General features: G+C 41.4%; 1 protein-coding gene across 1 annotated transcript; it reads left to right on the top strand.

Moving 5' to 3' along the window:
- The first annotated feature begins 4393 nt into the window (after positions 1 to 4393).
- Positions 4394 to 14923, top strand: LOC111853459 (uncharacterized). The gene is made up of 7 exons (XM_023830371.2): positions 4394 to 4500; positions 5194 to 5259; positions 5881 to 5976; positions 6078 to 6224; positions 6450 to 6555; positions 6845 to 13983; positions 14705 to 14923. The coding sequence occupies exons 2-6, from the start codon at positions 5224 to 5226 to the stop codon at positions 8446 to 8448; spliced, it is 1989 nt and encodes a 662-aa protein (XP_023686139.2). The 5' UTR covers positions 4394 to 4500; positions 5194 to 5223; the 3' UTR covers positions 8449 to 13983; positions 14705 to 14923.
- The last annotated feature ends 231 nt before the right edge of the window (positions 14924 to 15154 follow it).

Here is a 15154-nt window from a genome sequence, read left to right as displayed (position 1 = left end):
AATTCTCAATTAGACACTGAATGAGACCTTCAGTACCAAAGGGCTCTGACCATGCGTTGTTTTTTTACGCGCCGGGTGTGAGAATGTGTTGATGAGCAAGGTCCGAGGGAAGCGGGGACTTGGAAGGATGGGAGCTATAAAGGTAAGGCACAAGAGATGCTGAGAACACAGAACAAAAGCTCAGTAGGTCACATGAAAACAACAATACCTGACACAGAATGTGGGGGCGATCCAGGTATTAAAGGCAGCGGGACCGGTGCAGTCACTTAGTCGTCTGACTAGGGGAGGGGTGGGATGTGTCAGTAACTTTCCGAAAATTTCTTAGAGGTTCTATATAGTGGGTTTTATTAAAATTGAACATCATTAGGGTGACACAATTTCACAATAAGAATACATATACAGTGCTTGAAAGGATACAAACAAAAGTTGCTGTGTCTTACAGGGCTGAGGTAGTACTACAATTAGCACCAGGTTTTGGGTCGCAGGCTATTGAAATAAACCAAATTAGAGAAAAAATATCATATCAAATACACAAAGGGTTAAAATCGAATGAAAGTTACTGTGTCCAATAGGCCTCAGGTGGAACTACAATTAGTACTAGGTTTCAGGTCGCAGGCTCCCACGGCGTAGGGGCTATTTACAAAAAAAGGCTTATTTTAGAGAAAAAAAATCATATCAAGTAAACAAAGGGTTAAACTTGAATGAAAGTTGCCATGTCCTAAAGACAGCGATAAGTCTAAACGCCATCAATCAACCTATTTAACCAATTACATATTAAAACAAAATAAACACACGATCAGCATAGGTTTCAAGCAATGTCTCTAACAAACAAATTGTCTAATATTTTTATTAGCCCATGTGGAGCCCACTTGGGTTTGTCAATAGAAAACCCAGTTATAATAAGGGTAAGCTCACTTGGGATCCCAGTACAGTTCATGAATTAGCCCATGTGGAGCCCACTTGGGTATGTCTGTAGAAAAACCAGTTATAACAAGGGTAAGCCCAATTGGGACCCCAGTGCATTTCATGAATTAGCCCATGTGGGCTGACCCAGAATCAACCCAGCTAATGCACTGGTTAGCCCATATGGGTCCTAGCAACAGCCCATGATTTTGTCCATCTACAACCCAAGAAGCCCAGGCAAATCACAAAGGGGGTCCATGTGGACATGTTGGCTGGGATATTTATACACCAATCAGCATATTAACCAATCAACACAGACAAGCATTAGATCAGGGGTGTCAAACATACGGCCCGCGGGCCGAATACGGCCCACTATGGTGTTCAATACGGCCCGCGGGATGATTTGAACAATAGTATTAAATATCAAATCTTTTTTATTACCATTATTATTAGTAGTAGTAGTATTAAAAAGGAATAAGAGTGTTAATGAACAGTTTCTGAGGACTTGTTAAATGCAGTTTTACAGAATATAGTGTATTTGTTGTAATTTGATGCACTATGATTAAAAAAAAAATAATAATAAATTCGGCCTGCACATGGTCACATTTCTTCTCATCCGGCCCTCACCCTAAAATGAGTTTGACACCCCTGCATTAGATTGATATCGGATTGAAACTATATTCTGGACATCCTACAGGCGCCATAAACAAGGGTAGACAGTCCTAAAACGTTTAAATACAGTCCTGATGTGCCCACCATGTGACTGTTGTGACCATGAATGAAGCACCATCATGCGCCGCGTGGAAATTAGAGGGAGAACATTTTAAAACAAAATTGAGGAAGCACTTCTTTACACAGCATGTAGTTAGAGTATGGAATAGTTTTCCTGCTAGTGTAGTGTAAGCTAAAACCCTGGGTTCCTTTAAATCAGAGCTAGATAAGATTTAAACAACTCTGAGCTAGCTATTAGTTAAGTTCTGAATGAATCAAGCTTCATTCAGGAAGCTTGATGGGCCGAATAGCGCCCTCTCGTTTGTAAATTTCTTATGTTCTTATAGCGACGTTTCGGACTGCATATACGAGGGTGCTCCTATACCACTATAAAAATCATAATTAGTAATAATACTGTAATTGATAATAAACAGCTGTTATTGGTTTATGTATTTACTACACTGTACTTTTTATTTTTTATTTTAGAGCGTACTCTTTCCACTTACTAAAAAGAAAAAAAAGTTTACTGTAAAACAAACTGCCGGGTTAAAGCGTAAATCAAACACTGTAAAATGCTGCTTGAGAACATCAGAGGATGAATGAACGGTATGATTGACGGGCTCGTGGGGTGACGTAGGTAGGCCGGGTTGGATGTGGGCGGAGCTGGATGTCCAACCCCTCTTTCCCGCAGGTCGCCGCGAGACATACTTGCCTGAGTGCTGCATTGATATGGCATTTAAAATTCAGTAATCCGGACAGAGGGTGCGCGCCTACACTGCCCTCCAATCAGGACGCGACGTGCGGAGCTAGTGCATTCAAAAGGATGGGGAGGCACCGCCATTATTCCGTCAGGCTGAAGCGGTGACCGGACATTACAGTCGTGGGTTTAATTGCGGCTGAATTGATACGGTTGTTGAATTACGGCTGCCACGCAGGACAATACCGTTTGGGGAAACTTTCTAGTCACTGACATTAGGAGGCATTTGCGGCACGGTAAGGCGTTTGTGGGGGATGGGTTCGTAGTTGTGATTGCTAATGTAGCTAGCTAGTTTCACATTATACCGGGAGACTTTTAGTTACGGAAAACATGCTTATATGTTTGCAGAAATGAATGGAATAGTCAAATTCTGTACTCGAGTAGAAGTAATGTTACTTCAATATTATAACAACTGAAGTCGGCGTAAAAGTACTCCCCAATCTCACTACTTTAGTGAGAGTAAAAGGGTATCTAGAAAAAAGACTACTGGAGTAGCGAGTTGTTTTAAAAAATCAGAATTGGTTATTAAGCTATACAGTTGCGGGCTTTTTCTAACCAACAGCACAGATAATTTAAAGAATCAAATTTAAAATTGAAATATTCTCTCCAAATAAAAGAAACATAAAGTGTGCAAATAAGACTATTGATCAAAATCAACACGGGAAAACCACAGCATGGACACTCATTGGGGAGGTTTCATTGGCTAACAGCACGTGCGGATATGAACTGAAAGCGGAAGACTGCTAGCAGCCGGAAGATGGATGTGACTCTTCTCAGTATGGAGAATAATAAACGGTCACGGAAAACTATCTTTAGCCGTAACATTGCAAAGTCAGAATTGTAAGTGGTTCTTTGTATAAATAAATGTGGGTTATTATCTATATTGCCCAAAGTTAGAATACTCCGTCATTTGCATTTCCTGTTTTCTTTAAATGTAAAATAAATACCGTACTTGGCAAAAAAATAAAATTATATATGAATTAAAAAAACCTCGTGTGGCTAGCACTTTATTTTATTGACAATAGAAGCTGTGTTTTGTGTAGCATCTGAATTTGTCAGTAAAATTTTGGCTAAGATCATTGGAGCCTGGTGGTAAGTGAAGAAAATCGTTCTGTAACACATGTTAAATCCCACGTTAAACCAAGCTTTAACCCTGTGTAAGGAAAAGTAGTAAAGATCCCCAATGTTCTTGGTTGATCGTTTGAATACAGTGTTAGCAATTTATGAACATGGGAGAGGTCAGGGAGAGAATGGGGGTTCCAGTGGGCACCATTAGGGTGATTAGGAAGTAATTGAATTTACAGTGGCCAGTGAAGTGGCTGAGCTACCATTTGATCTCACGGTAAGACGGGGAAGTCTCAATCCTGTCCCGTTCCTGCCTTAGGACTGCCTCACACTCCAGGAGGTCACTCTTGGACTCGCAACACCTACACATAGCACTTTGTTGGGGAGGGCATTTTGGGGTATAAAGGGGGTGAAGAACTGTCCTTAATTTGTATTTGAGCTGTCTTTCAATACCTAGTGTATGTCTACACTGTATTATATTATTCTGTTGAATAAACCACCCTTTTGCTGAAACGAGACTCTGCGAGTGGATTCCTTACACCCGTGTTCCCTATCTGAGCCCAATTACGTTTGCTGTCAGTTAAACTGAGTTATTCTTAGCCGGAGTAGGCTTCTTTGTCTAGCGGGACCCCGGCTTTCCCTCATGTCAAGGATAAAAGTGGACTGCGGCATACATTCGCGCTAGGGTTTGGATTAACATTAATGCTCTCATACTGTTATCCAATGAAATCGATCTTGGGTGTGGTTTGCAAGGATGTCAGCTGTGGTTTGAGCTGGAATGGTTTGGGGGGTAAAACGATACTGATGGGATGGCTGAATACCACTGGTAACAGCCTCAAATAAGTCAACAAAAGGTGAGATGCAGGAGAGCATGAATTTCATTTTGCAGAGTAAGACTACAAAATATTTACTGATTACACTGAATGTTAGAAAGGCTGTTGTGGGAACGTGGTTATTTAGTTAGGTTTCCCACCCGGTCATTATAGATTGGCACAACGGCAGTGAAACGTTAATGCGCCTGCACTTAGTTCATTTATCTGATGTTGTGCGTCAATTAATATAATGTAAGTACTGTAACTGGAATTTCCTTCGCTACTTCGCGATTCTGTTTATATTGTTTGTAAGACCGCAACTGCCTTATATTTTCATTGTACAGCGCTATGTTTACGTTTTGGGGGCTGTATGGTAGTGCGTTCGCAATGTTAATATGCTAATGCAATGATCGCCTGTAATGTACGTGTGCCCACTCAACGGCTTGCTTTGGTGTTGCTTGGTTTTGTAATTACGGGGATTATGGAGCTCGGAATCTATTGCTTATGTTTTGATTATTATTAATTACCGGTTATTTAAGTAAACATTTAAACTGGTAGGTTTGTTAATGTAGTAAGGTTGATTTCTGTTCGCGCTTTATTCCTGCTATGCTTATAACGTGTCAGCCACCTATGTGATTGAATGTATTGGTTTTATTTCCACAGACCACACACACATCCATCTACATACCAGGTTTACCATTATTATTCCGTTTTATAACCCATTGTATATCCTGCTTCACAAGTTCCATTTAATAAATTCTGCCTTTAAAGTCATCCCCTCTGGAGCCAGATTCTCTGAACGGAATCTTGTCCATATTGACCGCCTCTACCAGTATTAAACTCCTACGTCAGTGTAGCGGTGCTACCCTACCCCAACAAGTTACTTGATTAAGTATAGCGTCCCTACCCACCTCTGCATATTTGACATTTTATTACACATTACAGGTGGGAACGTGGACTTGGTTGCTGCATAGGATGGAAAGGACTTCAGGCATGAGTTTGTCAGATGAGGTAAGGCAATTGGGGGAGAACTGGCAACTAAAACTGACGACAGCCTGTTTTATCTGACATGGCCTGTGGGTGCAGTGGCTTCTCAGTGTCGTTGTGTCTGCTCAATTTTTGCTCTGCTGCATCTCATTTTCTGCACTTCCATGTAACTTCCAAGTTTGCGCTGGTGCTTGTGGTCGACCATTCAGCAAGTTAATCACTCTAAGTGCCTCCCCAGTAGTTTGTGTTTGAGCAAATCATACCTAGTCTGGAGTAGGTACTAGAAAAGAGTTCTGGAACTGCCTCCAAGGAACTACAATCGGGCTAACTGGTTCTGGTTCCATGAAAAACTTCCAGCAATGTTGAAAGCACCTATAGATGACCAGAACACTAAGTAGGAGCGTTGTGGATATACCCTAGGGCAGGGGTCTCCAACTCCGGTCCTGGAGAGCTACCGTCCAGTAGGTTTTCTATCCTATCTGGCTTCTGATGAGCCACACCTGTTCTCAGGTAAATACCAGGGCCAAGTGTGGCTCATCAGAAGCCAGGTAGGATAGAAAACCTACTGGATAGTAGCTCTCCAGGACCGGAGACCCCTGCCCTAGGGTGACGCAGTGTGCCTGAAATGTTCATTTGTGTCTTCAGCATCCAGGAGTTTTCCAACCTGTATTCTGGTGGACCGATCAGAACGAAACCCCTGCTGTGGGGTCAGAGTCATATGCCACAGACCAGGGAAGGAGGGTCTGTTTGTGCGGAACACAAGCAGTTGTTGGCTGTGCATTACAACATACTGATTAACTGGCACAGTCTCACAGTGTTTAATTTAATTTTGATTTCAGCAGATGCCTTCCTGCAGTAAAACCAGCTGCCAGACAAACCAGAAACCTTCCCAGCAGGGAGTCGAAGAGGGTAAAAAAGAGGAGGGGGAATTCCTGGTATCTGAGGTTGAAGGGACTGTGAACGAGAGCCCCCGAAAGGTGAAATGGAGTGTATGTGGGTCTCTTCACAAATGTCACTTGTCCATTCTGAGGTGGTTTAATTTTTGTGTGTTAATCTCAAAAGCAGCTGAATATAGGTTATGCCAAAAAAGGACATAAATGTAGTTTGTCTGACTTGAAAATTATTTTCGTTTGCTCTGTGCTCCTATTTCTCTTTTAAGCAAATAGCAACAGCCTGTATACTTATTCTGCCTTGTTTGATTTTTATGGCTGAAGATGAATGGTGCAGCGGTTCAGGATGTGAATGAGGAGGAGCTGACTGGTTCTCTTTCGTTACACACTGATGGGAGGAGCAAAGAGTGTGTGAAACCTCCAAACCCAGGTGATTTTAGCTATTAACATATACCATCAAAACTGCAATTGTTTTGGTACATTTGGAGGTAATAGTTTGTGCTTCAAGTTGCCATTTCAAACCAGCAGTGTTGATGCTCTGCAGTTCAGGCATGTCAGAGATTGCAGTGTGAATAGCACACTGTGAATATGAACTGCATATCGAGTAACAAAGGCTCTTTGGAAGATATGTTTGCCATATTCACTATTTTCCTGATTATTTTTCTCTATTAACCCTGTTCCATCTCAGTACTGACTGCCGTGTCTCCATCTTCCCTCAGCAAGGAGAGTGGATGAATCCTCCCAAACCTTTCCTTGTTCTCAGGGTCCATTCTCCTACACTGCAGACATTGACCTGCACAGATATATCAAGAAATCTCACCCCAAGGAGTATGTCAGACAGCTGAGGACTGGATCTGTCAACACAACCCAAGATTCACTAACATCTGCTGGCCCCAGTGCCGCTCAGCCCAGTACAGACACACTCAGTACCCTGGAAGAAGCCAGTACAGACACACTGACAGTACGACAGGGTTCCCACGGTGAGAAGACTTTCAATATGAACAGAGACTGTAAAATACACAGGCAGACTCGCACAGAGAAGTCCCATCGGCGTTCTGAGTGTGGGAAGAGCTTCAGTCATTCAGGACAACTAAAGAGGCATCAGCAAATTTACACAGGGGAGAGGCCCTACCAGTGCTCCCAGTGTGAGAAGAGCTTTAATCAGTTAGGACACCTAAAGGAACACCAACGGATTCACACAGGAGAGAGGCCCTACCAGTGCTCCCAGTGTGAGAAGAGCTTTAGTCGTTCAGGAAGCCTAAAGATACACCAACGGATTCACACGGGGGAGAGGCCCTACCTGTGCTCCCAGTGTGAGAAGAGCTTTAGTCATTTAGGACACCTAAAGGAACACCAACGGATTCACACAGGGGAGAGGCCCTACCAGTGCTCCCAGTGTGGGAAGAGCTTTAGTCATTCAGGAAGCCTAAAGATACACCAACGGATTCACACAGGAGAGAGGCCCTACCAGTGCTCCCAGTGTGGGAGGAGCTTTAGTCATTCAGGAAGCCTAAAGATACACCAGCGGATTCACACGGGGGAGAGGCCCTACCAGTGCTCCCAGTGTGAGAAGAGCTTTAGTCATTTAGGACACCTAAAGATACACCAACAGATTCACACAGGGGAGAGGCCCTACCGGTGCTCCCAGTGTGAGAAGAGCTTTAGTCATTTAGGACAACTAAAGGAACACCAACGGATTCACACAGGGGAGAGGCCCTACCTATGCTCCCAGTGTGGGAAGAGCTTTAGTGTGTTAGGAATCCTCAAGAAGCACCAGCGGATTCACACGGGAGAGAGGCCCTACCAGTGCTTCCAGTGTGAGAAGATCTTTAGTCATTTAGGAAGCTTAAAGGAACACCAACGGATTCACACAGGAGAGAGGCCCTACCAGTGCTCCCAGTGTGGCAGGAGCTTTAGTCGTTCAAGAAGCCTAAAGATACACCAACAGATTCACACGGGGGAGACGCCCTACCCATGCTCCCAGTGTGAGAAGAGCTTTAGTCATTTAGGACATCTAAAGGAACACCAACTGATTCACACAGGAGAGAGGCCTTACCCGTGCTCCCAGTGTGAGAAGAGCTTTAGTCATTTAGGACACCTAAAGATGCACCAACAGATTCACACAGGGGAGAGGCCCTACCGGTGCTCCCAGTGTGAGAAGAGCTTTAGTCATTTAGGACACCTAAAGAAGCACCAGCGGATTCACACACGGGAGAGGCCCTACCAGTGCCCCGAGTGTGGGAAGAACTTTAGTGAGTTAGGAACCCTAAAGAAGCACCAGCGGATTCACACGGGAGAGAGGCCCTACCAGTGCTCCCAGTGATTATCTCGATTAGGACACATTGAGAAGCACCACCAGACCCACTCAGTTGACAGTTCATTATCACAGTCAGTCCAATAAGTTTGTTCTTGAATTTTTCTAAATTGTATTTGTGAAATATCTGTATGTTGGGTCCCCCTCTGTCCTGTTGATATTTAAGATTTGACAAATATTCAAAGGCAGTGTTTTATTAGTTACAATATATTTTGAAGGTAGTCTTTGACTGCAAAGCAGTTTTATAAACTGTGGAAAAATTACACAGTTGTGTATTTTACAGAAGAGGATTCAGGCTACGTGAAATAAAATTCCGAGAATTGAGGGGAAAAAGTCTGAATCCTGACATTATAGTCAGAGGCTGGCTGCAGACCACAGACCCCATGCAAGACACAGAGCGGAGTACACAGAAGCCCTTTCCTTGTCTAGGAGTATAAATGGAGATGTCAGTGTTGGTGGAAAATGACAGAATTGGTGGCATTCCTGCACATTAATTGATTGGGAACATGAAATATTTAATTTTAAGGAGGCTACATGAGAATGTTATATAGTGTAGTTTATTATTTCCAAAATTTTGTGTGAACTTTGTGTAAGCATCTGAACAAGAATAATTTTCATCACATGAGCTTTAATTGTGGTGAGTCTGAGTCTTTTGTTAAAATGTTAAGAGCATAAGAAATTTATGAAGGAGAGGAGGCCATTCGGCCCATAGTCTCTGATTTAAAGGAACCCAGGGTTTTAGCTTGCGCTACACTAGCAGGAAGACTATTCCATACTCTAACTATACGCTGTGTAAAGAAGTGCTTCCTCAAATTCATTTTAAAATGTTCTCCCACTAGTTTCAACTTATGGCCACGAGTTCTAGTATTTAAACATATTGAAATGGCCATTTGGCTGAACAGCATCCAGACCTGTTAGAATCTTATAGACCTGGATCATGTCCCCCCTTAGTCTCCTTTGCTCAAGGCTAAACAGATTCAGCTCAGCTAACCTCTCCTCATAAGACATTCTTGTTGTTATGAAACTTATATTGAAGGCAAAGGTAAGTCAATTTCTCTTTATTGCACAGTGTTTAAGTGTACTATATTGGCTAAAGTTTTACAAAAAAGGGTTTGAATTGCATTCTTTTCAGTTACCTTTCTACAACTCATTACAAGAAAGACTAAGACTTTTTGAAAATACCCCAAAATGATACGGGGCAGTGGTGGCCTAATGGTTAGGGATGTGCATTTGTAATTGAAAGATTGCTGGTTTGAATCCCTGACTAGCAAAGTACCAACCCCAAGCACTGCTCCCTGGGTGCTAGCCCCTGCTATGTTGCGATGTCACATATAGGTTAAATGCAGAGGACCCATTTCGTTGTGTGCTGTGGTGTCAACACTGATCACCAAATTCCAAAATTATTTTATTCTGTTGCAAACATTAAAAAAAAAAAAGCTTCCTGTAAAAGGTTGCCTTTATGATAGTACTGTACTGTTTGTTTTCATTTACTAGATAAATGTGCATGTATAATCTAGAATCATTAAAATTGTAGGTCACATGGTATTCTAACACCAATTAAGCAACAAAACTTCAACAATGATGCAAATACAATGGTTGTTTTACATGTAATATAAATTCAAATGATTCAACTTCTAAAAACATTCATCCAAACAGCAACTCTTACTTATTTGGGACATGTCAGAAGAACATAAAAGACAAATACTTTAAATATGTGCAGAATGTTAAATCTGCTGCTTCTAAAACAGGTTACATATTGCCACTTTTTAGGCCGAAATGTTTGTTGTTACTGATCTTTATTTCTGTCAGATGTTTTGCAGTATAGTAGAACCTTGGAGCTGTGTTCTTGTGTTCTGATCTCGAACACCTCTTAACTTACTGACATCAGACAGCCAACTTGTTCCTCGATCGTTATCTTGGAACTTGACCGTTCCTGTATGGGTCGAGACGCATTCAATTCTTACTAATTCGGACCTCGAATGGGCTGGTCAAGAAAAATCTATCTACGGTTCGACTGAAAATTCGGAACACGACAAAAAAAAAAAGCAACTGCTAAAACTTGTACAAATCGAGATGCATCTTTGATGGGCTGACACGCAAACGGATCTACTGGGAAGCTTATGCCTATGAATCACTGTCAGTTACCTCTTGACTGAGTTGAACGTACAAAAGCTGTGCTCCTGTGTTTGGTGTGATTTTTGTAGTGCTTTATCTACAGTACGTTTAGTGATATTGTAATCATGGCCCCTATGAAAGTGAACATAACAGCAAACCAAAGAGGAAAGCAGTGAGGGTATCTGTAGAACTTAAAAAGGAAATTATAACAAGACTTGAAGGTGGTGCATGTGGGTCTGCTCTCACTTTGGAATAGAATAGAATAGAATGGAATTGACTAGAATAGAGGAATACAGAAAATAGAATAGTACAGAAAATAATAGAATAGAATAATACAGAATAGAACAGAATATTCAGTATTATTCTATTTTATTCCTTTCTATTCTATTGTTATATTCTATTCCATAATCTATTCAATTTTATTCTGTTCTATTCTATTCTATATTAATCTATTCTTTTCCATATTCTCTTCTATATTATTCTATTAGATTATAGAATGTTCTTTGTTCTAATAGAACAAAGAACATAAATCAGTCAATATGGTGTTATCCAGTACACTGCGAAACAATGTTGCGTGTAGTGTGCTGCAGTCAATATTGTACTTACATCCACATATGCTCGTCTGAGCTCTTTGTGTCTGAGAATTTCTCACAAAAGGCACCTTTTATAGTTGTTTCAGTCTGATTTGGTTTCGCTTGAGAATGCGAGCCAATGTGGACAGACTGACTTGTTGAATGTTGTTGAATATGCTGTTGTCTTGGATGATGTGGCTTTGAATTTCTCGTAATCTGATTTCATTATTTTCCAAAACCAAGTTTACAATGGCAGCTTCTTGTACCCCGGTGAACATTTGGCCCCTTCCTCCACCATGGTTGCATCTCTCAGTCCTTTAGAAAAGCAAAAAAAAACAAAAAAAGGGCTTGGACAATGCAGCCTAAAGATATTTCCCCACAGTAGAGTAAATTGTACAGGAAACTTGTACAGTTAGTGTATGACATCAGCAATTCATGAAGTAAACAGGTGTCACCGAACTGATACACTATGACATGGGGTGTACTACAGAGTGTGAAAGAAATTTTGGTTACATACCTGCACTCCAGTCTAAATGTCAAGATGACAGCGGCGACAGTAAAACGGCTCAAGTTGGGCTGCACTCTATGTCCAGCCTCTCTCATTGTCAACCCATGGTTGATGACATGATCAACTAAGGTTGCTCTGATTTCATTTGAAAGTTGTCTTCTTTGGCCATAAATTCCTCTACCAGCTCTACGTCTACCTTTCACTCTTCCTCCCCCTCTCATCCTCACCCTTCCTCTCTCTGCAATGTCTTCCATTGTTGTAAAAAAAAAAAAGTGCTCACCTGTGGTCTTTTTATAGTGCTTACTTCCTGATTGAAGTGATAACAATTAACCATTGAGGTGTTTGGCCAGGTGGCACATATATTTGCCAATTAGCTCATGTAGTGTCATTTTGAATGGCAGTGTTTTGAAATGACAAACATGTGACTTGAAAAGAGGTTTTGCTCTCTGTGTGTCAGTTTAAATAATTGTGTTATGCATGTCATTTTAGTGTGTTAGCAATTGGAAAAAACTGTAATCAATGTGCCCCCCCTCCTCCTGAGGATGGGGTGAGCGTCCTACACACACTGACCACTATGTGCGGTTTCAATCAAAGATAATTAGACAAGTATCCTTGGGCAATGCTTTCCCTTCTTCCTGCCACTAGGCACGGCTTCAATCAAAAATAGCAATGAGCAGTGCCTTCTCTTCTCTTTTGAAGACTCTTCAAAAGAGAAGACAAGGCAGGTATCTCGTACACTGACCAGTGGTGTGCAAAACATATTGAGCAACACCTTGCCCTGTCTTTAGCAAGCCATTTGTGTCATTTGTGAAAAACAAGTTATATAAGTGATCAGTAAGTTAAAAAACAACATGCTTATGCAGTTTAACCTTAATACAATAATATAGGTGAATCATGGACGACGTATCTGAATCTCAGGATGATCAGTCCATACACGATCAGAATCAATCAATACCTCACCTCATATGTATGACAGTAACAGGAGGACAATGATTAATTCTAGGCAACATAGTCGCCCGCAAGTTCGTCATAATAGAATAGAATAGAACAGGATAGACTAATATAGATATATAATTTTGAATAGAATATATTTCTATTCTGTATTATTCTACATCTATATTCTATTTTATTCTATTCTATATTATTCTATATTCTATTTTATTCTATATTATTCAACATAATAATGTAGAATAGAATAGAATTGAATAGAACCAACCAAAATAGAACAGAATAACCAATTGTTCCAACCAGGGTTGTTGTTGTTCTGGGGCTTACTGGCATTGACCTGCTGTAACTTCAGCTCCGCCAACAGCTCTCGTCTTCTTAGATCAGCCTCCATTCGTTGTTAGTTCTGCCTCCATGTCCAGACCCCCACCCACGACTCTCCGTATGCGACATCCGTCACTTCCATCTCCCAGAAGTGAAAAGCTGCAAGCAAGAAGTTTCGAGAACTCTGCTCATTTATTGCTGTCGTTGGTTTGCTTTTCTTTGCTTGATATTACTGTATATGATTTGTTTGGTTTATTGGATTTCTGATTTTCGCTTTTTCTGTACTTTCGTTTTGGTTGATTTGCTATTTGGTTCATTTGTTATTTGGTTACGAACTCTCACCCAGTTTTTGGTTAACATGTTCGCGCGGCTATCAGGCTTTATCGCTTTGATCTGTGTGCATGTTCTGTCTGTGTGTTAGGTGTGTAGGGAGTGACTGCCATTTTGTTTTGTGAACGTATGTTGTATGCTGCTGTTTGTATAGGGAGTAAGGTGTTGAATTTGTCATTTTGTTTTGTTTTCTTTGTACATAGGTAAGTTGGCTTTGGGTTGCATTCGGAAGTTGGGTTTTGTTTATTGTTTGTTTTACAAGCGCATCCTTCATTTTCATGCCATGCACACATGTGGCCTGTAGGATTTGTGGAAATGACTTTGCAAAGACATGGATTAGCAATGATAAGCAACTTGCAGTGTATGATATTTGACAATATTATACATATAATATCTGCCACCTTTTTGTACTGTGTTACTGTCCAGGGCTTTTAAGTGAACTGCCATCTTTAAGCTACTCATGATGAGTGCTAGACTTGTGAGGTTTGTGTCAGGTTTGTATTGAATATAGAGCAGAACATAATAACTGTTAGATTCAACTATTCAACTGAAAATTTATAAGCCATGAAGTAACTGGAAGAAATACTCCTTCTGGCTTTTGAGATGTGTGACTCAGATCGTGTGAAACAGTGAATGTGTAGAGTATAAATATATCCCAGTCAAGGTGATTTCTAGCTTTTAAAATTTTATTTGGCAGGAACCAGGGGATGTTTCATGGAGCCAGGTCCACTGTTACTCAATGAAAATGAGGTAAAGACCAGGGGCCTCATGTATAACAACGTGCGTAGAATTCACACTATAACATGGCGTACGGACAAAACTAGAAATGTGCGTAAGCAAGAAAAAATCCAGATGCAGAAAACTGTGCATAAGCACAGATCTACGTATATTCCCTTTATAAATCCCAATGAGCGTGAAATTTTACATACGTGAACGAGCCCACAGCCACCCCCCGACACGCCCATAAATATATATATTTGCATATGTAAATCTGTATAAATACCCGCTTTGTTCTATGTTTTTCTTAAACAATAACGGATAAACCACGTGGGAAAAAGAAGTATTTCAAAGTATTTTGCAAAGTGGAGGTCATATTAACAGAAATCGAGAAAAGAAAAGTGATATTTGGTGGTTTAAGTAGTGGCATCAGCAATAAACGAAAGTTGACGGAGTGGCACAGCATGGCGGAGTCAGTTAAAAGTGTTGGTTCCGAAAATTGCATGGTGGCCAAAATTAAAAAAGTGGTCAGACATTTTTCCATGTGAAAAAACGAGCGGCCGCTCACCGTAAGAGGCTTAACACCACAGGCGGAGGGAGCGGAATTCCCAGTCTCACACCCTATGAGGAACGAGTTGCTGCAATGATTGGGGACACTTTTATCGGGGCCGTACAATGTCAGCGCGGGTGAGTTTTTCTCTTACCATACTTGTTTGAATTTTTTTTTTTTTATTCTCTTTGTTTATTCTTACAGACAGTAGTACAAGAGGTGCCCCCAGTGCCGAGGACGACACAGGCGGTGATGGTGCTGCTGTGCCGAGCACATCTTTGGGCGCTGGCTGCACACATTCCCGTGCCTCAGAAACCGGGGGCGACCATCTGGCCGTGTGCTGACTGAAGCTGTGCTGCAGTCACAAAAAGAAATTGTGAATGCTGTAAGATGTTGCCAATGAATTAAAACATCTAAATGATACTGTGTGATATTAAAGTTGTAACGCTGTTCCATTTGGTGGTTCAAGGTCAGGTTCATCTTGCCTAAGCTCTTCAGATACTGGCAAGCCACGATATTGTGCCAGATTATGCAACACACTTTCTGCAGACTGTATAGCGGCACCCCAGCGGTCTGGTCCAGGCAGCGCCAACAGCCTTTAAGCTGCCCTACAGTGCGCTCTACCGCAGCCCGAGCCCGAGGATGGGCGTCATA

The sequence above is a fragment of the Paramormyrops kingsleyae genome, chromosome 20 (genome assembly GCF_048594095.1).
Source record: "Paramormyrops kingsleyae isolate MSU_618 chromosome 20, PKINGS_0.4, whole genome shotgun sequence".
Classification (NCBI taxonomy): domain Eukaryota; kingdom Metazoa; phylum Chordata; class Actinopteri; order Osteoglossiformes; family Mormyridae; genus Paramormyrops; species Paramormyrops kingsleyae.
The sequence above is the reverse complement of the archived record's forward strand: the minus strand, read 5'-3'. Positions and strand labels throughout refer to the sequence as shown.